The sequence below is a fragment of the Megascapheus bottae genome, chromosome 34, assembly GCF_031878675.1.
Source record: "Megascapheus bottae isolate mThoBot1 chromosome 34, mThoBot2.hap1, whole genome shotgun sequence".
Lineage (NCBI taxonomy): Eukaryota > Metazoa > Chordata > Mammalia > Rodentia > Geomyidae > Megascapheus > Megascapheus bottae.
Genome location: NC_143542.1, coordinates 3,093,785 through 3,116,793, shown reverse-complemented (window position 1 = coordinate 3,116,793; position 23,009 = coordinate 3,093,785). Strand labels below are relative to the sequence as shown.

The 23,009-nt window shown below is 44.5% G+C and overlaps 1 protein-coding gene across 1 annotated transcript in view; it reads left to right on the top strand.

Annotated features, from left to right (window-relative positions):
* The window catches only part of Ocm2 (oncomodulin 2), a 47,710-nt gene extending 31,460 nt beyond the window's left edge, over nucleotides 1-16,250 (top strand). The window contains exons 3-6 of the mRNA XM_090324306.1: nucleotides 12,007-12,074; nucleotides 12,838-12,970; nucleotides 13,713-13,822; nucleotides 16,012-16,250. Of these exons, the coding sequence (XP_090180432.1) occupies nucleotides 12,014-12,074; nucleotides 12,838-12,970; nucleotides 13,713-13,822; nucleotides 16,012-16,037 (330 nt within the window). The 5' untranslated portion in view covers nucleotides 12,007-12,013 and the 3' untranslated portion in view covers nucleotides 16,038-16,250. The remainder of the gene's footprint in view (nucleotides 1-12,006; nucleotides 12,075-12,837; nucleotides 12,971-13,712; nucleotides 13,823-16,011) is intronic.
* Nucleotides 16,251-23,009: the final 6,759 nt, after the last annotated feature.

Genomic DNA, 23,009 nt, shown 5'->3' with positions numbered 1-23,009 from the left:
GTGGGGAAAGCACACATGTCCATTTCCATGTGCCCACTGAGGGGCATGTGTATCAACGCCATAACAGCCTGCCTTGGGCCTGGCTTTCTAGACATGCCAAAGGCACAGCCTATGGCAAAGAGACCACAGTGAAAAACAGTCACGGGGTGTTTTTCAAGACTATAGGAGAGAAGCCCCAAAGCTTGCTGGGTTATATTTAAGTAGCTTAAAAATAAATTATACCCCTTGGGTGCTGGTGGCTTCCACCTGTAATTGTATAATACTAAGGAGGCTGAGAGATGATAATCATGGCTGGAAGCCAGCCAGGGCAGAAAAAGTCTGGCAGACGCTTCTCTCTAATTAACTAGCAAGAAGCAGGAAGTGGAAGCATCTGTGGCTCCAATGGAGCTCCAGTGTGAGCAGAAAAGGCCAAACCAGATCTTGTGTCTAGAGTTCAAGCCCCAGTACAGAGGGACAGGGGTAGGGAAAGGCGTGTTGAGAGACCTCCTGGAGGAGAAATAATGGTGATCAGGACCCTGTCTGTCTCAACAAGCTGTGGATGGTGGCACACACCTGTAGTCCCAGTCCCATGGGAGGCAGAAGGATCATGGTTTGAGGCCAACTGGGCAAAAGTATGAGATCCTCTCTGAGAAACTAAGAAACTAAAATGAATTGGAGGTGTGGCTCAAGTTTAGAATGTTTGAGGAGGCCTTGAGTTCAATACCCAATACAACAATATGTGTTACTTTGTTGTAACTGTGAATGCATACTAATCGTACCAGTCAAAAGTCAATAGGCATTGCTGTGACATCTTCACACATGTGAGTATCATGCTTGGGTCCCAGGCATTCTCCCTTGCCCCCCTCCCCATGCTCTCCCTCCCCTTCCCTCCCCTCCCTATTCCCTTGCCCCTCCCACTACTTCTTGATACTCCCCCCCCGCCCCGCCCCCTAAAATGCGATTCAGGGTTCTCTTGATCAGTTCATAGAAACTTGCCATCTGGGTTTGAGTTCTGAGTGTGGGTGATGGAAGATGGGGCACTCTAGAACAATGACGACCACTCTCATTATTTTACGTGTCAGTCCTGGGACTTGAATACAAGGCCTCCATGCTCTTTGCCTGGCTTTTTTACTCAAGGCTGGTACTCTACCTCTTAGGCCACAGCTCTGGTTCCAGGAGTTTGCTCGTTCATTGGAGATAAGAGTCTCAGGCTTTTCTTCCTGGTCTGGAGTAGCTGGGATTACAGACATGAGCCACTGGTGCTGGGCTTCTCCATTTCACCTCTCCCTTCCCCTCTCCTTCCTCCCCCCTCCCATATGTCTCTGTGTCTGTCTGTCTGTCTGTCTGTCTCTTGTTTCTCTCCGGCTCTCCGGCTTTCCTAGCCACCATGAGGAAAGCAGTTCTCCCCCCCTCCTCCATGCCCTCTGTCCTCAAGTTCTGGCCAAGCTGCAGATTTAACTGAAAGGAACAGATCCAGCCACCCACTGACTGACACTTCTAGACCCACAAGCTAAAAATATGATGGCCTGGTCCCCTTTAAGTTGTTCTTCTCAGAAATTCAGTCACAGGGAAGGGAATATGAGCACATTAGTCTCATCTGTTCCAGGCCATGCCCTTTTTGACAAGCCACGGGTTCAGAGTCCATGTGAGTGTGTGCATACAGGCTGTGTGTATGTGCACATGTTTATACTTGCATGTACATGCACGCATAGGTGCACATGCGTGTGCAACATATGTGTTATCTCTCTAGGGAGTGCCAAACAGGCACATGGAAATCTTTAGCCCTTGGCTATGGGCATCTCAATTATACTCCGACTTCATTCGTTTGGTGGACATTGAGCAGGGAGCTGGGGTAGGGCATAAGTGGATCAGCTCCACTGCTGAGTCCAGCAGTCTTTACTCTAGAAGCAAAGACAGAACAGGCCCTCTAACCACAGCTCCCTCAGGCCCAGGGAGGAATGGAACCATGTGGTGCCATATATATTTTTGCTGGGCCAAGGAAGATCCATCTGGCCGTGTTAAGTGGGACTCTTGTCTCTGCTACATCTATTTTTGATTCTGCATCTGTGATCACACTGGCTGGCTGGGTGTGAAAAAGTTTTTCACGCAAGATGCCAGTGGCTCCCGCCTCTCATCCTAACTACTCAGGGAGGCTGAGATCTTAGTATTGCAGTTTGAAGCCAGCTCAGGCAGGAAGGGTCTATGGTCTGCTAACTACCAAAATAGCCAGAAGTGAAGCTGTGGGTCAAATGGTAGAGTGCCAAGAGAGATGGGGGGTGGGGGGGGACAAGGCAGGGGAGAGAAGCTTGGAGCTAGCACCCAGACTAAGTTTGCGTCCCAGGATTGGTGTGCGTACACACACACACACACACACACACACACACACACACACACACAGAGTCAGAGGCTACAATGTGGTATCCACAAGGTATGACCAGACAGATTGATTTGATACACTAATCAGACTTGGAAAAATTGTAATCAAGTGCCAGAATCGAAACATTTAGAGATTTCCTATTGGGAAGGAACCCTACCCTTTTAGATTCTGCAAAATCAGAATATTGGGCCAGACAGAGCTCTTTCCCGTTGACGTGCAGGTAAGCCCGCACCAGCTCAGCGGACAGGATAGTCTGGCTTGGATAATTTCAGTTAACTTCTTGACCCTGAATGGACGCAGTAACTAAAGACGATGGTGGGGTAAGAGGGTTCTGAAGGGAGGAGGAAGAAGAAGGCCTGCTCCTAAAGATGAGGGGCCAAAGGCCAGAGCTGATGGCAGGTGCAGAGGCCCCAGTTTCCTGCCCGGGCTCAACCATGGACAATAGTGCCTCTTGGTGGATGGAAGTGGGAACTGCACACCTCCCCTCTGGGATTTTAGGGGGTGCGGACGGGGAAACTTGAGGAACAGAATGGAAAAGCTGCAATGGCACCATTCTATTTACAAAAAGTGTGTGAGTTCTTAAAAAGAGAAATAACCGGGTGTGGTAATCCTAGCTACTCAGGAGGCTGAGATCTGAGGATCAAGGTTCAAAGCCAGACTGGGCACTAAAGTCCCTGAGACTCTTATCTCCATTTAACCACTAGAAAAAAAAAAATGGGAAGTGGCGCTGTGGCTCAAGGGGTGGGGGCAGTAGCCCTGATCTGAGGAGATCAGGTACAGCACCCAGGCCAAGTTCAAGCCCCATGACCCACAAAAAAATTTATGAGACAAGGTTCTGCTCTGTTAACAAGGCTGGCCTTGAATTCCTGGTCTCTTGTCCATTCTTCTGCCTCCTAAGTAATTAGGCACACACCATAGGGAGACAGCAGGGAGGAACTGGGCTCTGGCTCTCCGAGAAAGAGAAGGAGGGAAGGAGGGAGGGAGGGAGGGAGAAGTGTATTAATAATATAGATATATTTATATAATATAGATATGTTTATATTATAAATATGCAATTATATATTTATATGTAATATAAATATATTGCTAAATTATATATGTTTGTATAATTATATATAAATATATAGAGAGGGAATTCATATGAATGCAAGGCCTCATACATTCACTTACCTTTTAATGGTCTCTCTCTCTCTCTCTCTCTCTCTCTCTCTCTCTCTCTCTCTCTCTCTCTGTCAGCTGTGAGGCTTGAACTCTGGGCCTGAGCCCTGTCCCTGAGCTCTTCAGATCAAGGCTACCACCCTACTCCTTGATCCGTTTTCTAGTGGTTAATTGGAGATAAGAGTCTCACTGTCTTTAGTGCCTGGGCTAGCTTTGAACTGTGATCCTTAGATCTCAGCCTCCTGAGTAGCTAGAATCACAGACGTTGAGCCACCATAGTTGGCTTATTTCTCTCTTTTTTTTGCCAGTTCTGGGGCTTGAACTCAGGGCCTGGGCATTGTCCTTGAACCTTCTCAAAGTTAGAGTTTTACCATGTGAGCCACAGCACCACTTGTGGCTTTTTCTGTGAATGTGGTACTGAGGAATTGAACACAGGGCTTCTTACCAAAGTAAACCTTTTCTATTGCATTTCAAGTAGCTTGAATGTGGAATTAGGTCTTCTGGTTCTTGGGGCTCCCTCCATGTAAGGACCCCACTTACAAGTAGGTCCCAAATTAAGTCCTGAGACAGCGGTGTTTGTCACCTCTCCTAGTGTGGATTCAGAGGATAGCCCTGATGAATGCTTTGGAATTCAGGTGATTCTAATGGCAACAGAACTGTGCAGAAAAGCGTGTCTGTGCATGGTGTAGCCACACAACTGGTTACTACCACCCTCCTCTGAAAATTGTTAATATTTAAAGCCAGACAGAGCAGTTGACACATCGTTTACAGTCCACAGATGGTTCTCACTCCACAAGGGGTGGCTGCCTGAGCTAAGAATAATCAACGATATTCCGCAAGCTTACAGCCTACAAAATGGGTCCTTTGTGGTGGTTAATTAGAGAAAAGCATCTCAGACTCCCCACTTAGATCCTCAGATTTCCACCTCTTGAGTAGCTAGGATTCAAGGTGTGAGCCACCAGTGCCTGGCTATATTTATAATTTCTATACCAGCAATATTTATTTAGTGAAGTGGTTCATTAAACAATAAATGTTTTATTCTTTGTCTTAAAATTGTCTAAAAATTGAGTATATGAATAAGAAAACATATGTTCTAAGAAACGACATGAAATTCCCAAAGTCAGCCTGAAAAGTTAAAACAAGGATGGGATTCCTGTGCTCTATTTCATTCATTTAAGCCCAATTGACTGATGCCAGAATATCAAGGTTTCTAATCATTTCAGACAATTTCTGGGCCAGGCACGGGGCTCACAGCTGTAAACCCAGCTACACAAGAGGCTGAGATCTGAGAATTGCAGTTCAAAGTCAGACCAGGCAAGAAAGTCTGTGAGACTCTTACTGGCAATAAATCTTTAAAAAGCTAGAAGTGGAGCTGTAATTCATGTAGTAGAGTATCAGCCTTGAGCATAAATCTCAGGAACAGTGCTAAGACTTTGAATGCAAGCCCCAGGACCAGCACAGAAAAACATTTTCATCATTTTAGATGACAATGTCTTTTCCTTTTATGTTTTCCCTAGGTTCTGATTTTTTCGAGGATGGGTGGGGTCACATCTGCCTAAGCACACCTGGGCAGACGGAAAGGGGTCAGTCCATGTCCATCTGTCAGAATGTGGGTTCAGTTGTAAATTCCCCTTAATTAACTGACAAGAGTCTCTGTTGGTTTCGCCTCTGGCGAAACTGAGACAAAGATACTCACCTTTCTTGTTCATGAAAAAATCAGCCTTGTGCAGCATCTAGTTTCTTTTCTCCTATAGCGTTTCACAGGTGACTGAGTTGGCAGGGCTTTCCCAGCACTGCTTACCACTGTGAAAAGTCTCTCACCAGCCCTGAGGCTGGTGGCTCACACCTACTATCCTAGCTACTTAGGAGCCTGAGATCTGAGGACTGAGGTTCAAAACAAGCCTGGCCAGAAAAGTTCATGAGACTCTTAGCTCGAATTAACCGGCAAAAAGTGGGGCTGTGGCTCAAGAGGTAAATCACTAGCCTTGAGCAAGAAAGTGCAAGCACAGTACCCAGGCTCTGAGTTCAAGCTGCTGATTAGTTCTGCATGTGCATACACACACACACACACACACACACACACACACACACACACACACACACACACCCCAGTACATTGATTAAAGAGCACAGTGTCACTGGGGCCAGGAGTTTGGCCTAGTCGTATAGTGCATGCATCAAGATCCAGGTTCCATTCTTCAGTACCACATATGTAGAAAAAAAAGCCAAAAGTGGTGCTATGGCTCAAATCGTAGAGCTTGAGAAAGCCTAAGGACAGTGCTCAGGCCTTGAGTTCAAGTTGCGGGACTGGGAAAAAAAAGATTACGTGTCATAAAGAAAACTCCAAGGACATGTTTTTAGTGAAAAATGCTCACAGACTTCTTGGCAAGAGGTTTTCAAACATCATGGCTGTTTGAAGACTGAGCATGTGCATAGCAGGGGGACTTGTACCAGGGGAAGAGCTGCCCAGAGAATGTCAGATATCGGGAAGAAGGGAGAGGCAAAACCAACTGTGGCAGCTGTATCTTTCCCATGCCTGCAGTCCCAGCCACTTGGCAAGCAGAGACAGGATTCAAGGCTAGCCTGGGTAAAAGATAGCAAGATGTTATCTTAATAATAACCCACATACAGTCGTACACACTTGGGATCCCAGCTCCTTGAGAGTTGAAGGTAAGAAGGTCTCATAGTCTAAGGCTGACTTTTCAGCATAAGCAAGAGACCCTGTCTAAAAACAAACAAAAATAAAATAAACAAGGAATTTGAGGATGGCTTAAGATGTAGAGTATTTGCTTGAGCAATCATAAGGCCCTGAATTTAATTCTTCTAACTACAAAGCAGACAGAAATGAAAGAGGAGGGAGAGAAGGAAAAAAGGGGGGAGAGAAGAAGAGAGAGAAGAAGAGAAAAGGAAAATTTAATTTCAGAGTGTAGAATGTATGGTATAAAAAGTGAGGCCAAAAGGGGAAAAAGAGAAAAGAAAAAGACCCGATTTTACAAACAGGTAGTGGTAGAGCACCTGCCTACAGAATCAGGAGGAAAAGAACAGCAAGTAGAGAAAATTATTCGGCCCTCAGATGGCACATTTCCTGTCCCCTTAGAATTCCTCCATGTCCAATGTGTGACATTGGTCTACCATTTTCATTTTGGACATAATCTCATCAATACATACTAGCATCTCTTTGTTTTTTGGGTTTTGTTATTGGTTGTTTTTTTTTTTTTTTTTGCCAGGTATGGGACTTGAGCTCAGGGCCTAGGCACTGTCCTTGGGCTTTCTCAAGTCTAGGGCTCTACACTTGAACCACAGCACCACTTACAGCTTTTTCTATGTATGTTGTACTAAGGAATTGAACCCAGGACTTAATGCATGCTAGGCAAGCACTCTACCACTAGGCCATGCTCCCGGTCTCATCTCCTTGGGGTTATAATTCACATGTCCTAAACACTGAATCACATGAAGCATCTTAATATATATTTTTTTCTTTCGTGTCAGTCTTGGGACTTGAATTAGGGGCCTGGGTGCTATTTTTTTTTTGCCAGTCCTGGGCTTGAGCTCAGGGCCTGAGCACTGTCCTTGGACTTTCTCAAGGCTAGAGCTCTACCACTTGAGCCTCAGCACCACTTCTGGCTTTTTTCTATGTATGTGGTACCGAGGAATTGAACCCGGGTCTTCATGCATGCTAGGCAAGCACTTTAACCACTAGGCCAAACTCCCAGCCCGCCTGGGTGCTATTTCTGAGCTTGTTCACTCACAGCTGGCACTCTACCACTTGAACCACACCTCCAATTCTGGGTTTTGCTGATTAAGTGAAGATAACAGCCTCATGGATTTTCCAACCCAGATTGATTTCGAACCATAATCTTTAGATCTCAGCTTCCAAAGTAGCCAGAATGACAGATAGTACGTGACTTAAGCATGTATCTACTATCCATAAAATTAAAGATAGGACCCATGCCAGCATTTGTGTGCTGTTGAGAGAGTTCCTTGAAGGGATGAAAAAAACCAAACTGATAACATATGTCAGACATGGTAGTGCACGCCTATAATCCCAGCAAATTGGGAGGCTGAGGTAGGAGGATTGTGAGTTGGAGACCAGGTTGGGCTATTAAGTGAGACCCAGCCTCCAATGAAAATGGCTGAGGAAGGAGAGAGAGGGGACAGCTATGTGCTTCAATGAGCAAGAAAGAATTGGAATTCAGTGGGTAGATGTGGGGTTGTTTCCCATCTCTCTGTTAAAGAGGAAGCGAGATTATCTCCTGAAACAAACCAAGCAACAACAACAACAAAATCCAGACATAGTTGGGCATCAGTGACTCACGCCTGTATTCCTAGCTACTTAGGAGGCTGAGATCTGAAGATTAAGGTTCAAAACCAGCCCCAGTAGGAGAATCTGGAAGACTCTTCCAATTCACTGTTCTATAATGCGGGATCTAGCTGTGGATCGAATGGTAGAACTCTAGCCTTGAGCAAAACACAAGTGACTTTCTCACAGTTAGGGATGCTCATGATACTGGAGATTTCCTGGAAAGCACAGCAGACAGGGGCTATGTTTGATGTGATTGATCACTGATGACCCACATGCCTGAACTACACATCTCCAGCTTCTTTTCAAGCCCTCAAGATAGGGTGTGTGTGTGTGTGTGTGTGTGTGTGTGTGTGTGTGTGTGTGTGTGGTCTTCTTGGTTAGTGTCTTTTGGCTCGTCTCTGTGTAATGGAGTAGTACAACTCCCAGATGTCTGAATTATTCATGGTTTGGACCTATTCTAATGAGAACTTTGCCCAAATAATTGAATTATTTAATACCTGGTATGATATTTGAAATCCAGGACAGGGGCGATGTTCTTGCAGCCAAATGTAAACTTCTCTTTGTGTGTATTTTTACCAGTACTAGGACTTGAACTCATGGCCTAGATTTTTGTGTGTGTGTGGGGGGGGGGTCATGGGGCTTGAACTTGGCCTGGGCATTTTCCCTGAGCTCTTCAGCTCAAGGCTTCAAACCCTGGGCCTGGGTGTTGTCCCTGAGCTCTTCAGCTCAAGGCTACTTCCCTACCCTAAAGTCAAGCCCCACTTCCTGTTTTTTGGTTGTTTTTTTTTTTTTTGCCAGTCCTGGGCTTGAGCTCTGGGCCTGAGCACTGTCCTTGGACTTTCTCAAGGCTAGAGCTCTACCACTTGAGCCTCAGCACCACTTCCGGCTTTTTGCTATGTATGTGGTACCAAGGAATCGAACCCAGGTCTTCGTGCATGCTAGGCAAGCACTTTAACCACTAGGCCAAACTCCCGGCCCCCCACTTCCTGTTTTCTAGAGGTTATTTAGAGATAAGAGTCTCAGGTTCTTTTGTGCCCAGGGTGGCTTTGAACCCCAATCCTCTGATCTCAGCCCCCTGAGTAGCTAGAATTACAACCAGTGCCTGGCTGGAAATACATTTTTTACTCTTCTCATTTTTTTTTCCTTTTAAGTATGTGTGATTTTAGCTGGGAAATGTTGAAGTCAAGACCACAGTAGGGGCAGGACTTAGTGGCACCCACTTGTAATCCCAGCTACAGGCAGCTGGAGATGGCAGGGTCTTGGTATGAGAACAACCCAGCTAAAGAGTTAGCAAAATCTTATCTCTAAAACGAGCTAGGAGATGGGTGCCAGTGGCTCCCATCTTTAATCCTAGTAACTCAGAAAGGTAAGAACCACAGCACCTCAGTCTGAAGCAAGCCAGAGAAGGAAAGTCTTTCAGACTCCGTCTCCAAAATAACCAGCAAAAAGCTAAGCTGAATGTGTGGCTCAAGTGGTTGAGTACCAGCTAAGCAAGCAAAAGCTGAGGAAGTTTGAGGACGGGAGCTCTAACTCTGATAACCAGCAAAAATAAACAAGTGAGTAAATAAATAAAACAAACACCAAAACCTGCAGGGTACTACTGGTGCCTCATACTTGTAATCCTAACTACTCTGGAGGCTAAGACCTGAGGATCATAGTTCAAGGCCAGTAGGAAAGTCCATGATACTCTAAGCACCAAAAAGCCAGAAGGGAGCTATGGCTGAAGTGGTAGAGTGTTAGTCTTGAGAGAAACAGTCTAGGAGACAGCACACACATGCGCGCACACACACACACACACACACAACCAAGTTGGGCATGTGTGATTCATACTTGTCACCCCAGCTATGTGGGAAGGAGAAATAAGAGGATTACAGTTCAATACTGGACTCAGGCAACAAGTAAGAGATGTAGCTGAAAAATAGATGAAGTGCAAAAAGGGACTGGAGGCATGGTTTGAGCAGTAGAGCACCTGCCAAAGCAGGTGAAAGGCTTTGAGTTCATCCTGGTACTGTACCGCAAAAGACTTCCATAGGAAACTCATAGAAAGCAGTGCCATCTCCTTGGTCAGGGACAAGCCTTGGACATTGGCTTGGTGACATGTTGAGATCATTTACCCTGAACTTAGGTCAGCCTCACATGCCCGAAGTTTCACAAAGCTGAAAACAGACCTGCTTCAGATAGAAGCCCCAAACATCTGGGAGGTGCCTGCCTTACACCTCCTGTCCGAGGTGTTCAATGCCTCGCCAACCCGGTTCGTTTGCACAACTGAAACCTTAGTTAAGGTTTATTGAGGTTTTGTGGTTTTGAGGTTTTTTTTTTTAATGACTTAGCCGCTCCCATCCCATTTCCTTGATATATAAATAGAAGGAGAGAGAGAGAGAGAGAGAGAGAGAGAGAGAGAGAGAGAGAGAGAGAGAGAGAGAGAGAGGTTTCATGCACAAGGTAAGATATTTGAGCTATGGTCCACTTGATCCTTGAAAGGAAAATCTAAGAATTCTAACCCTCCCTTTTTTGATCCTATAAAAGGAGGGTCAGTAAGACAGCAAAAGCACATTGGTTGGTTGGTTTGGGTTTTTGGTTGTTTTCTTTTTCTTAAATATTTTCATTTTGCTCCTTCAACTCTTTTTTTTTTCTTATTCCCTTCGTTTTTTTTTCTTTTTTTTTTTAAGCAGGGAAAATAATCTAAAACGGTGAGTAGCTTAGGGTCCCACCAGATCTCTTGCTCTTTTTCTTCCCTAGCTGTATTGTTTTAGACATCTGTAGAAGGCTTGGCTCGAAGTTATCTTCTTCCCTGGCTTTGACACCTGGAAGGGTTTGTACATGTGTAGTTATATACAGTTATATAAAATTATATTTGTAACAGTTGATTTTGGATGAGTTGGCTTATATGCATGCAATATACACATATATGGTATATATGATTTGGCCATGTAGACATGTATATATATGCATATATATGTGTGTGTATTATATACTATATGGTTATATTTATAACAAGGTTGATTTTTTTGAATGATTTGTAGCTGCTTGTGTAAGGGAGGGAATGTTATTTAATAGAATCCCATAGTTTGTTTGATTCAGTCTTTTATTTAATTATTAATGTGTATTCAGTAGAAGGTTCTGGGTTAAATGGGGCTGGGATTTTACTGTATCTGGCTTTTTTTTGCCAGTCCTGGGGTTTGAACTCGGGACCTGGGCACTGTCTGAGCTTCTTTTGCTCAAGACTAGCACTCTACCACTTGAGTCACAGCACCACTTCTGTCTTTTTCTGTTTATGTGGTACTAAGGAATCAAACCCAGGACTTCATGAGTGCTAGGTAAGTACTTTGCCATTAAGTCACATTCCCAGCCTTGTATCAGGTTTTTGTTTGTTTGAATAGCCTGATTCTTGATTTAGTATCCAAGAGGCTTATCAACATTTTCTCTTGAACTCAACCTGGGTGCTGTCCCTGAGCTCTTCAGCTCAAGGCTACCACCCTACCCTTGAGCCAAGCCCCACTTCCCATTTTCTAGAGGTTAACTGGAGATAAGAGTCTCAGGTCCTTTTGTGCCTGGGCTGGCTTTGAACCTTGATCCTCAGATCTCAGCCTCCTGAGTAGCTAGGATTACAGGCGTGAGCCACCACACCAGCTTATCAACATTTTAAAACAAAATAAAAGCAAACTCTAGCCAGGAACCAGTGGCTACTCAGGAGGCTGAGATCTGAGGATCACAGTTAGGAAATCCATGAGATGCTTGATCTCCATTACCTACCAAAAGCCAGAAGTAGAGCTATGGCCTTAGTGCTATAGTGCTATCCTTGTGCACAAAAGCTTAGGAACAGTGTCCAGGAGCTGAGTTCAGCCCAGGCCTGGTACAAAAATAAAAACAAAAAAAATTAAAAAAAAATGCTTCTAGGGGCCAGGAGTTTGGCCTAGTGATAGAGTGCTTGCCTAGCATGCATGAAGACCCTGGTTTGATTCCTTGGTATTCCATATATAGAAAAAGCCAGAAGTGTTGCTGCGGCTCAAGTGGTAGAGCTCTAGCCTTAAGGAAAGCCCAAGGACAGTGCTCAGGCCCTGAGTTAAAAGCCCAGGACTGGAAGAAAAAAAAAATGCCTCTGAACAAAACCACAGTGTTGATGAGCCCGCAAGGTGCATTTCTCCAGAATGTTCTTGCCTGACATTTGTCATCTCCCTTCTGTGATAAGGTGAACGATGAGCATCACAGATGTCCTTAGTGCTGATGACATTGCAGCTGCCCTGCAGGAATGCCAAGGTAATGGGGGACAGACACAAAATGCCAGGCATGGTGGGGCACCCCTGTAATCCCAGCACTCAGGGTGGTAGAGGCAGAAGGATCATGATTTGACCCCAAGCTGGGATACAGGTGAAACCTTGTCAGAGGGTGGGTGTGAGACAGGCCTGGGTTTTTTTCCTTTTTCCTTTCTCAATTCTACGCTGCCCCCCCCCCCCGCTCGCCCCTGTAGGGTTTGAACTCTGGGCCTGGGCATTGTCCCTGAGCTCCTCAGCTCAAGTCTACCACCCTATCCCTGGAGTCACACTCACAGAAAACTTCCAGTTTTCTGGTGGTTCATCAGAGATAAGAGTCTCACAGGGACTTTTCTTCCCAGGTTGGCTTTGAACAATGATCCTCAGATCTCAGTCTCCTAAGTAGCTAGGATTATAGGCGTGAACCATTGGTGCCTAGTTTTTTTGTTCTCACTTCTAACAGAACCAGAAAAATGAGAATATAATCTTGGTGGAAAAATTCACAGACTCACTTAGAAAAATTTACTTGGTATGAGTTAGACATCTAAACTCAGGAGAATTCTGGGATGGAGCACCTGTTTTTTTTGTTTCTATAAGATGAAAGAAAGATACTAGACATTGGACTATGCCAGTGGGTGCCTTTCAGTCTGGTGACTGGATCCAGCAGTTGATTATACAGAGATTGTTTTAAGGCCTCAAAAATCTTAACATTCTGATCTGGCTTTTTTATTGTTCACACCTGGGTATAATGAGCACACCTTCTTCTTTAGACCCAGATACTTTTGAACCCCAGAAATTCTTCCAAACATCAGGCCTGTCTAAGATGTCAGCCAGCCAGGTGAAAGATGTCTTTCGCTTCCTAGACAATGATCAGAGTGGGTTCCTGGATGAAGAGGAGCTCAGGTAAGCTTTGCCCAGGGCACCAGACATGGCTCAGAGGGGCTGGGACCAGGCCCCCACCTGGGAACTGGGCATTGTTGAGCTCCATTAGAGCCAAATACATACCTGGCCAAGTTTCTCCAGGCAGAGCACCAAACAGGGTGCAGGAGACCAGGGTACTGAGCCATTGGTTAAGGGGTGTTTGGGGACAAAGGGACTCAACAAGAGTCTCAAAAATAAGAAAAATTTCTAGTGTTTTCTACTGCAAAGGAGATTTCTGCTGGCTAAATTTGACTTATGATTGCAACTACAGAATTCAGATAAAGGGAGAGGAGGGGGGAATGGAGGGAGGGTGGGGAGTAAAACAAAGGAGAAAGGAGGGAAGGAAAGAGGGAGAGGAGGAGAAGGAAAAGGGGGAGGGAGGAGGGAGAGTAGGAAAAGAGGAAGGAAGAAAGGAAGGAGATGGGAAGGGTGGAAAGGAAGGGAAGGAGGGAGAGAGGAAGGAAGAGAGGAAGGGGAAGAGGAGGAAGGAGGGAGGAGAAGGGAAGGAGAGAAGAAGAGGAAGAAGGGAGGAAGAGAAGGAGTGAAGGAGGCAAGAAAGGAGAGAGGCAGTAGACAGAAAGGAGAAGGGAGGAAGAAGGGAAAGAAAGAAGGAAGAAGAGGAAGGAACGATGGAAAAAGAAGGATGGATGAGAGGGAGGAAGGAAATAAAGACAGATGGTTGGTTTTTTTCAGAATATTCACTCAGGTCTGTATTGCCCTGTAGGTTTTTCCTGCAGAAATTTCAGAGTGGAGCCAGAGAGCTGACCGAGTCAGAAACCAAGTCGTTGATGGCGGCTGCTGACAGCGATGGAGACGGGAAGATTGGGGCTGATGGTAAGTGGGTGGGCCTGACTTCCATTCCCCAGCAACACACATGCGCGCACACAGTCACACACAAGTTCTGGCAACTCTGATCTCTGTTAATAAACTAAAACAAAAAAACAGACAAACAAACAAACGAACAAAAAAAAAACCCATGAATTTCTTTGTTCCAAAGAGGCAAAAGGCAGAGACCCTATCTCTCCCTGAGACTCTCTTTTCTGAATAAGGGAAGTGCTGCCATATTAAAGAGTGGGTTGGCTTGTGAAGGAATCCCTCTGCATTTCCTTTGGTCTAAAGAGTTGACACCCGCCAGTGGCCCTCTAAAGTGGACAGTGATGAATAGAACCAACCAGCCAACCACTATTCATGTCTTCTTTGTATAGAGATTCAAATTTTAGGTACTTGGAAGTTTTCCTGAAGCCAGCTTGGGAAAATTGGTTGCATAGGGCACTTATCTGAAACTTAAGGGTGCTGTCTTATATCCTTCTTTTACTTTTCAAAGTTATTCACATGTTGACCACTATAAGCTGGCCAACAGTGTTTCAGGCCTGCGGTCCTTGTTTTGTGGGGGGATTGTACTTTGAGGCCAGCCCGGGCCTCGAAATCCCTTCTCAATTCAATGCAGAGGGTGGTTATGCCTACCTGTCATCCAATCTAGGTGGGAGGATGAGATCCAGAAGATCATGGTTCTAGGCCAGCTCAGGTAGAAAAGTTCATGAGATTCTATTTCAAGTAAAAGAAGCTATGTGTTGTGTGGTGCTGCATGACTGGTCGTCCCAGCTATGGTGGAAAACAGAAAATAAGAGTCACAATCCCAACATATACTTGGGCAGAAAGTGAGACCCCCATCTCAAAAATAACGAGTGCAAAAAAGGGCTAGAGGGAGCCAGGAGTTTGGCCTAGTGGTAGAGTGCTTGCCTAGCATGCATGAAGACCCAGGTTCAATTCCTCGGTAACATGTACGTAGAAAAGCCAGAAGTGGTGCTGTGGCTCAAGTGGTAAAGCACTAGCCTTGAGGAAAGCCAAAGGACAGTGCTCAGACCCTGAGTTCAAGCCACAGGACAGGCAAAAATAAAGGGCTGGAGGCATGGCACAAATGGTAGAGTATCTGACTAGTGAGTTCAAACCCCATACCTTGAGTTCAAACCTTGTACTGTCCCCTAATACAAAAATGTATGCTACTGTAGCTTACCAGACAGGAGTCAAAGCAGTTTCTGTAGACAGACAAAAAATAGTTTTGACAGCCTCACATCTGTAATCCTAGCTACTCAGGAGGCTGAGATCTGAGGACTGTGGTTTAAAGCCAGCTCAGGAAGGAAAGTCTGTAAGTCTCCAATTAACCAGCAAAAAGCCAGAAGTAGAGCTGTGGCTCTGTAGTGCTAGCAAAAAAGAAACAAAAAGCAAAAAACAAAAAACAAGTGGTAGAGTTCTAACCTTGAGAAAGTCCAAGGACAGTGCTCAGGCCCTGAGCTCAAGCCCAGGACTGGCAAAAAAAACCCCAAAAAACAAACAAAAAAACACAAAGAGACAAAGCTTATGAATCGGTAATTTCAATTGGCGTCATCTACAATTTATTATTCTCAACATCTTTCTTGGAGATATGGAAATAAGTTTGGAGATAAGGTTAAGGTTCAACAGAAGAAAGTTTGTTCAAAGTTCTACTCTGTTGGGTGTCTGCTTAAAATCCAAGGAAACAAACTTCCCAATCAAATAAAAATATTCATGCTAGTTGGATACTGGTGGCTTATGCCTGGAATCAGCCAACAGAAGGCTAAGATCTGAGGGTTGAGGTTCAAAGTTAACCTATGCAGGAAAGTCCATAAAACTCATATCTCCAATACCCACCATGAAAGCAGAAGTGGAGTTGTGACTCAAAATGGTAGAGCTCTAGCCTTGAGTGTTGAGTGAAAAGGCCAAGCAAGAGCAAGGCCCTGGATTTAAGCCCCAGTGGTACCAACACACACACACACACACACACACACACACACACACACACACACACACACACACACACCATGTTCACAAATAGTAATGAACAATTTTGATACCAGAAATGATATTAGTGGAGAAGATCTAAACCAAGGGGACACAGAGGTGAAGAGGAGTCATGTTTGTCACTCCACCATTTGCTTCTGTGGTGACCACATAAAGAGAAAGTACCCACCGTCTTCCACTGACCTATTTCCTCAATTCTGTTCTAGAATTCCAGGAAATGGTGCATGCTTAAAGAGCCCTGCGTCTATGGAGGAAAGAGAGGATGGGAAAGCCAGCCAGAAGGCCTCTAAACACCCTGAGAATGGGGAAACTTCCACAGCCCACCCCAAATGTATTGATGAGCTCCCCCTGTGATACTTCCACAATTTGGTTACTATTTAAATAGGGAAATATGACAAATGTATGGCTTTTCTGGCAATGGGTATGGCCTGATGGCTTCTCTTCAGCGCCCCTGCAGGCAATGCCTTGAAAACTCATCCAATAAAGACAGTTTCTCATCATTGGTCTGTGCAAGTGCATGGTTTTGGTTTTTTTTTTTTTTCCCCCTAAGCAAGGGTTAAGGGAGAATGTGGGGGAGTGGGCCTAAATATCTGGGGGCCCTGTAAACACTGAGAAAACCAGCCTGCCATTGTGTATGAAAGAAGAGGGGAATCTGATTTGGAAATAAATATTGCTAATAAGTGGCACTGTCCAGCCAAGATTTTTCTCAGCAATTAATTTGACGCTGAAATTCATAGGGAGAGATTTTTCTTTTAGTCCGTGTAAAAGGTTGCACTACCAAATGGGTTTTGTGCTCCTGGGTGTTAGATTGCTTATAAGAGTGATTTAAAGCCCAGCACCCAGGATTCCTGTCTGCAATCCTGGCAGTTCAGGAAGCTGAGATCTGAAGATTCCAGTTCAAAGCCATCCCAGGCAGGAAAGTTCACGAGACTCTATTTTGTTGTTATTGGTCATGGGGCTTGAGCTTGGGCACGGTCCCTGAGAGCTTCAGCTCAAGGCAAGGGCCACTGTGCTACTTCCCATTTTCTGGAAGTTAATTGGAGATAAGAGTCTCACGGACTTTTGTGCCCAAGCTTGCTTTGAATTGGGCAATACTCAGATCTCAGTCTCCTGAGTGGTGAGGGTTACAGTGTGAACCACCAGTGCCCGGCTGTGAGACTCATATCTCCACTACACTACCAAAAAAGCTGGAAGTGGGGCTGCAGCTTAAGTAGTAGAGTGCTGGCTATGGGCAAAAGAAAATCAGGGGCAGTGCCCAGGCACTAAATTCTAGCCCCAGAATGGAAGATGGAGGGGGAGGGAATAAGTACAAGCCAAGCAAACAACACAAGACAGAATACTGTGAGATTATAGTAGGTTATAAAACCAAGGAGAATCTGGGTGCTGGTGACTCATACTTGTAATCGTGTCTACTCAGGCAGCTAAGATCTGGAGAATCTGGTCCAAAGCCAGTCAGGCAGAAAAGCTCATGAGACTCCATCTCTAAATAACCAGAAAAAAAAAAAAAGCAGAGCTGGAGGTGTGGCTCAAGTAGAGCACCCGATGTGAATGAAAAAGTACAGAGACACTAAAGCTCTGAGGTCTAACTCTAGTAGCTCCAAAAAAAAGAAAGAAAGAAGAAGGAAATGGAGAAAGAGGAAGGAAAGAAGACAAGTTTCCAGTGAGACATGTCTGCTCTCATCCAATAGTACGTCATCAACCCCTCCTTCTCAGTCACCATTTTTCTGGATCTAGGTGGCTCTACCTGAGCCGATGACACCTCAACTTGCCCTCCCATTTGAGTCTAACCCTAAGGTTCCTATTACAGGGCAGGGCAGTCTCGGCCAGGAAACTCTCATTAGGCCAAAGTCCAGGTGACACATAACACTGGCCTCTCACTGACCTGGACAGCTGAGGATTCCTGAGAATCTTTGGGGCCTTTTCTAGATGTTCCTTTAAAACCACTGTCAACCACTTTCTGTGCTTATCAACTTTTGGGGCTCTCCTACATTGCTGTTTGTTCACAAAATAGGTTAGAGAGGAGGCTGAGAATGTGGCTTATTGGTAGAGTGCTTGCCTAGCAAGCATGAAGTCTTGGGTTCCATTCCTCAGTGGCATATACAAAGAAAAACCAGATGTGATGCTGTGTCTCAAGTGGTAGAGTACTAGTCTTGAGCACTTAGTACCCAGGTCCTGAGTTCAAGCCCCAGGACTGGCAACACACACACACACACACACACACACACACACACACACACACACACACACACACACACGGCCAGGAATGTGGCATGCAGGCTGATTCTGGAACTTGAGCCCAGGGCCTGGAAACTGTCCCAGGTTTTCTTTTGTTCAAAGCTAGACTTTTACCACTTGAGTCACAGCTCCATTCCTGACTTTTTTAGATTACTGGACATAAAAGTCTCACGAATTTTCCTGCTCAGACTGGCTTCAAATTATGACCCTCACATCTCAGCCTTCTGATTAGCCATGATTACAGGCGTGAGCCACCAGGGCCTGCCTTGAGATGCCTTTTGTCTGGGCCTCCCAAGTGCTGGCTTTACAGCTTTGCATCACCACACCCTGCTAACATTCCAAATGATAATAGTCGTATATTAATCCTCATGTACATTAGAAAAAATATAAATATCATAACATGTGATTGCAATGTGGTTTAGAATGAGGCTAAAGTGGGTCTCGAGGTTTTGCCAGTGTATCACTTTGGAAGACTATCAAGTAATAGAGATGATGGTACGCGGATGTCCAAAACCAAGAATGTAGATTTCAAATGCACGCTTGGCAGTGTGACACACTCCTGTAATTCCAGCACGTAGAAGGCTAAGGCAGGAAGATCAGAAGTTCCAGGTCAGCCAAAACAGAACCAAACTAAAATCAAGTAAGAGGGGCCGGGAGTTTGGCCTAGTGGTTAAAGTGCTTGCCTAGCATGCATGAAGACCCGGGTTCGATTCCTCGGTACCACATACATAGAAAAAAGCCAGAAGTGGTGCTGAGGCTCAAGTGGTAGAGCTCTAACCTTGAGAAAGTCCAAGGACAGTGCTCAGGCCCTGAGCTCAAGCCCAGGACTGGCAAAAAAATAAATAAATAAATGAATAAAATAAAATCAAGTAAGAGGGAAAAAAAAGTCACAAATACATTTCCAGTCTTCCAATCTGGTTGAAGGCCCTTCATTCCATAATCTCTACCAATAGACAATAAATAGCTCTTCTATTTAAAACAGATCTTTTTGCATTTAATTATCTCCTCCCTTCAATTTTCAGGTGATATTTTTTCACTGTTGCACTTTTAAATTATGTGGGTTGGTTTTGTGTGTGTGTGAGTGAGACTGCCAGTTCTAGGACTTGAATACAGGGCTTAGGCACTGTCCCTGAGTTTTTTCAATCAAGGCTGGTTCTTTCCCACTTGAGCCACCAATCCATTCCTGAATTTTTGGTGGTTAATTGGAAATAGGAGTCCCAAAGGCTTTTCCTGTCCAAACTGGCTTTGAGCCATGATCCTCAAATCTCAACCTCCTGTGCAGCTAGGATTATTGGCTTCCGTCACTCATTCTGACTGACCTCAAACTTGACTTTACAAGTATGTCTACCACACTTGACTTCCTGCCTCTGTGTGTGTGTGTGCGTGTGTGTGTGTGTGTGAGTGTGTGCCAGCACTGGGGCTTATCCTCAGGGCTCAAGTTCAGCCTTGTTTTCATGGCTAGCATTCTACTATTTCAACCACACCCAGCACTTTCGCTGGTCATTGGAGGTGGAGTCTCATGGACTTTTCTACCCAAGCTGGCATTGAACTACAATCCTCTGGATCTCAGTCTCCTGAGGAATTACAGGTACGAGCCACTTCACCCAGCTCTACTCATTTGTGATTCATTCACATTATTACATGTATTTTACATACTGAGGAAAAGCTTGAAATATAACATATGTAGAGGCCCATTAAAATGGCAGAACTTCTAAAGAAAATTCTAATGATCCAGCAAAGGATTTCACAAGCATATCAAGTTTTACTTTTATACTTATCTTTTCTATTTTCACCTAATTTGCAGAGAACCTCCCTCAAACAAACACATTGTTAGCATTGTTTTGACTTGAAAATGAAGGTCCAGGTAGCAACATAGCTTACAAAACTAAAAAAGTCATGTCTCATTATTTTTCCTAGTTATTTATAAAACAAGGCCTCCACAGTGGTTTTAATCTGGCCTGTGTTTATTCAACTACAATGCTGGCTTTTGTAGTTTGGCTTAGTAGTTCATATAATGGCATGCAGTATCAAAACCAAGTTTGTGAATGTATTTAATTGTTGAGACAAAAATTGTTACAATTATTTCAAACAACATCTGATACTTTGCTTCACAAGGGTGAGATCCAGAGTTTAATCCCTAGTACTGCCAAAAGTTACAACACAAAATTAAAAAAAATAATTTTAATGCTGGTCACGGTGGCTCATGCCTATAACCCTAGTTACTCAGGAGGCTGAGATCTGAGGATCATGGTTCAAAGCCGGCCTGGGCACTAAAGACTAAGGTCCATGAGACTCTTATCTCCAATTAACCACCAGAAAACTGGAAGAAGCACTGTGGCTCAAGGGGTAGAGCTCAGGGACAACACCCAGGCCCAGAGTTCAAGTTCCACAATCGACAAAAAAATAGTCTTTTTTTTTTTAAGGTCTGCACATGATGAAATATTTAACAGAGAGAGAGTGTGGCAAAGATGGGAAACCTTGTCCCATTATTCAGGTTTTATAAAGTTTATCACTAATTAATTCTGTGTATAACCACACAGTTTCATCTTGTGTAATGTGTTCTCAGGAATCCAGTTGCAGGCAAAAACCTATCTTGCATCTCTTCTGGGGCTGTAAAGGTATGGTGTTACGCTGCGAACACTTTAGAGGAGAGATGAAATTAGAATCAGCAGGTCACTTTCCACCTGGGCTGTTAATTTATTCACCGAAAAGACTACATTTACATGTTTTCACTTGCTTAAGAAACACAAAGCAATGTTTTTGTAGGGCTACGGATAAATTTTGACATCATTCACCTAAGGGTTTTGGCAATGCATACAAATAGATTCACACTTTACATTGTTTTGAAGACATGAAACATTTCAACTGAGATGCCTGAGACAAACCCCTGTGTATGGATGACCTCACTCACTGAATGTCATGTGTGAGTATGTGTGGCAGTCCTGGGGTCTTGAACTCAGGGCCTGGGCATAGTCCCTGAGCTTTATGCTCAAGACAAGTGCTATAGCACTAGAGCCACAGCTCCACTTCTGAGGACAACTGGAGATAAGAGTCTCAAAGACTTAATAATAATAATAATAAATAATAATAATAATAATAATAATAATAATGAGTTTCAAAGACTTTCCAGCCTGTGCTGGCTTTGAACTGCAATCCTCAAATTTCAGCCTCCTGAGTAGCTAGGGTTAGAGGTCTGAGCCATCACCTCCTGACACTAAACCTTATCTTGAATGGTGGCTTTTTTTTTTTTTTTGTCAATCCTGGGCTTGTAGCTCAGGGCCTGAGCACTGTCCTTGGGCTTTCTCAAGGCTAGAGCTCTACCACTTGAGCCATAGCACCACTTCTGGCTTTTCTATGTATGTGGTTCTGAGGAATCAAACCCAGGTCTTCATTCTTGCTAGGCAACTACTCTACCACTAGGCCAAACTCCCAGCCCCTTGAATGGTGGCCTTGTAAGATGTCCATTAACCTGCAGGGATCCAGGTAGAGTGGGCCACAGCTATGTTGTGGGGGTAGGGTGAGGCTACATTTATGATTTTATGTATGTCTTTATCTCCAGGTCAATGAACACAAACCTCCCCCACCCCCCACAATCATCAGAGCTGGAGGCACACACGAGCCAATCTCGGTCTAGTCAATCGTGATATATTTGTGCTCACTGCCCTCAATTTGTGTTTTAGGGATCCCAAGACATGCTGAACGGGAGCAGCTCCTAGAAGACCACAAAAAGGTATTGGTAGGCTTCAGTCAACAATCTACTTTCTGTGCCCTCTTCCTCTTGTGTCCTCATGCAACTCTTGTGGCTGTGTGTATCTTGAATAGCATAGGTCTTTATAAAAACTCTTTGGGAGGACAAAGATATGTATGAGGGTGGAGAGTTCTGCTATCCTAATATTTTTAACTTATTATTGTGAGGTCTAAATATATATTTTTTCAGTACTGGGTTTTGAGTTCAGGTCTTCCTGCTTGGCTTAGCAGGTGCTCTACCACCTGAGTCATACCTTCAACTTGGCTTTGTTTGCTGCTCATTTTGGAAATGGACTCTTGTAAACTTTCTTGCCTGGACTGTCTTGGAGCTGTGACCCTCCAGATCTCAGCCTTCTGAGTAGCTAGAATTACTGGTATGAGCCACAAGCACCTTGTCTAAACTGAAGTATCTCAAAATATACCATTCACCCAGTGGGACTCGAACTCACGAGAAGAAGTTGCCAGCACTCAATCACAGCTGCCCCGCATCTGTCTCTCACCATCAGGATAGTGGAGAACAGCCCTAAGCTTCAGTGGGGCTGAGTTTATAAAAGCCAAAACAACACGCAGGTGGTGTGTATATGCAAGGAAGCAGGCAAGCAGGTTTACAAAAGCAAGAGTTGACAGTTACAGTTCATACATTCCTGACTACCCTTCCTTTATTTAATTCTTGGTTCTGGGTGTAGCTGACATTACTGAACAATTTATCTCCTTGATTAATCTTCTCTGACACAAACATGTGACTGATTTACCTTCAATCTCTCTATTTCCAGAATTTCCACCATTCCCCTTTACAAAGGTCAAGCCACACTGCTTTTCAGTTCTTGTTATTCTCAGTTCCTGCCACACTTGAAAGGGCCCATTTCTAGGCTCAGATCATAATTTCCCTATGCCGGATCTGTCACATTCCGATGGGGCCTTGGTTTCTGTGTGTGTTGGGGAAACAATATAAATGTACTTTTTTTTTGGGGGGGGGACAGTCCTGGGCTTGAGCTCAGGGCCTGAGCACTGTCCTTGGACTTTCTCAAGGCTAGAGCTCTACCACTTGAGCTCAGGACCACTTCTAGCTTTTTTTGTATGTATCTGGTACTGAGGAATTGAACCCGGGTCTTTGTGCATGCTAGGCAAACACTCTACCACTAGGCCAAACTCCTGGCCCCTAAACAAAATATTTCTAATGGGTGAAACTCACCCACGGCCAAGAAGCTAGTTGACGAGTCAA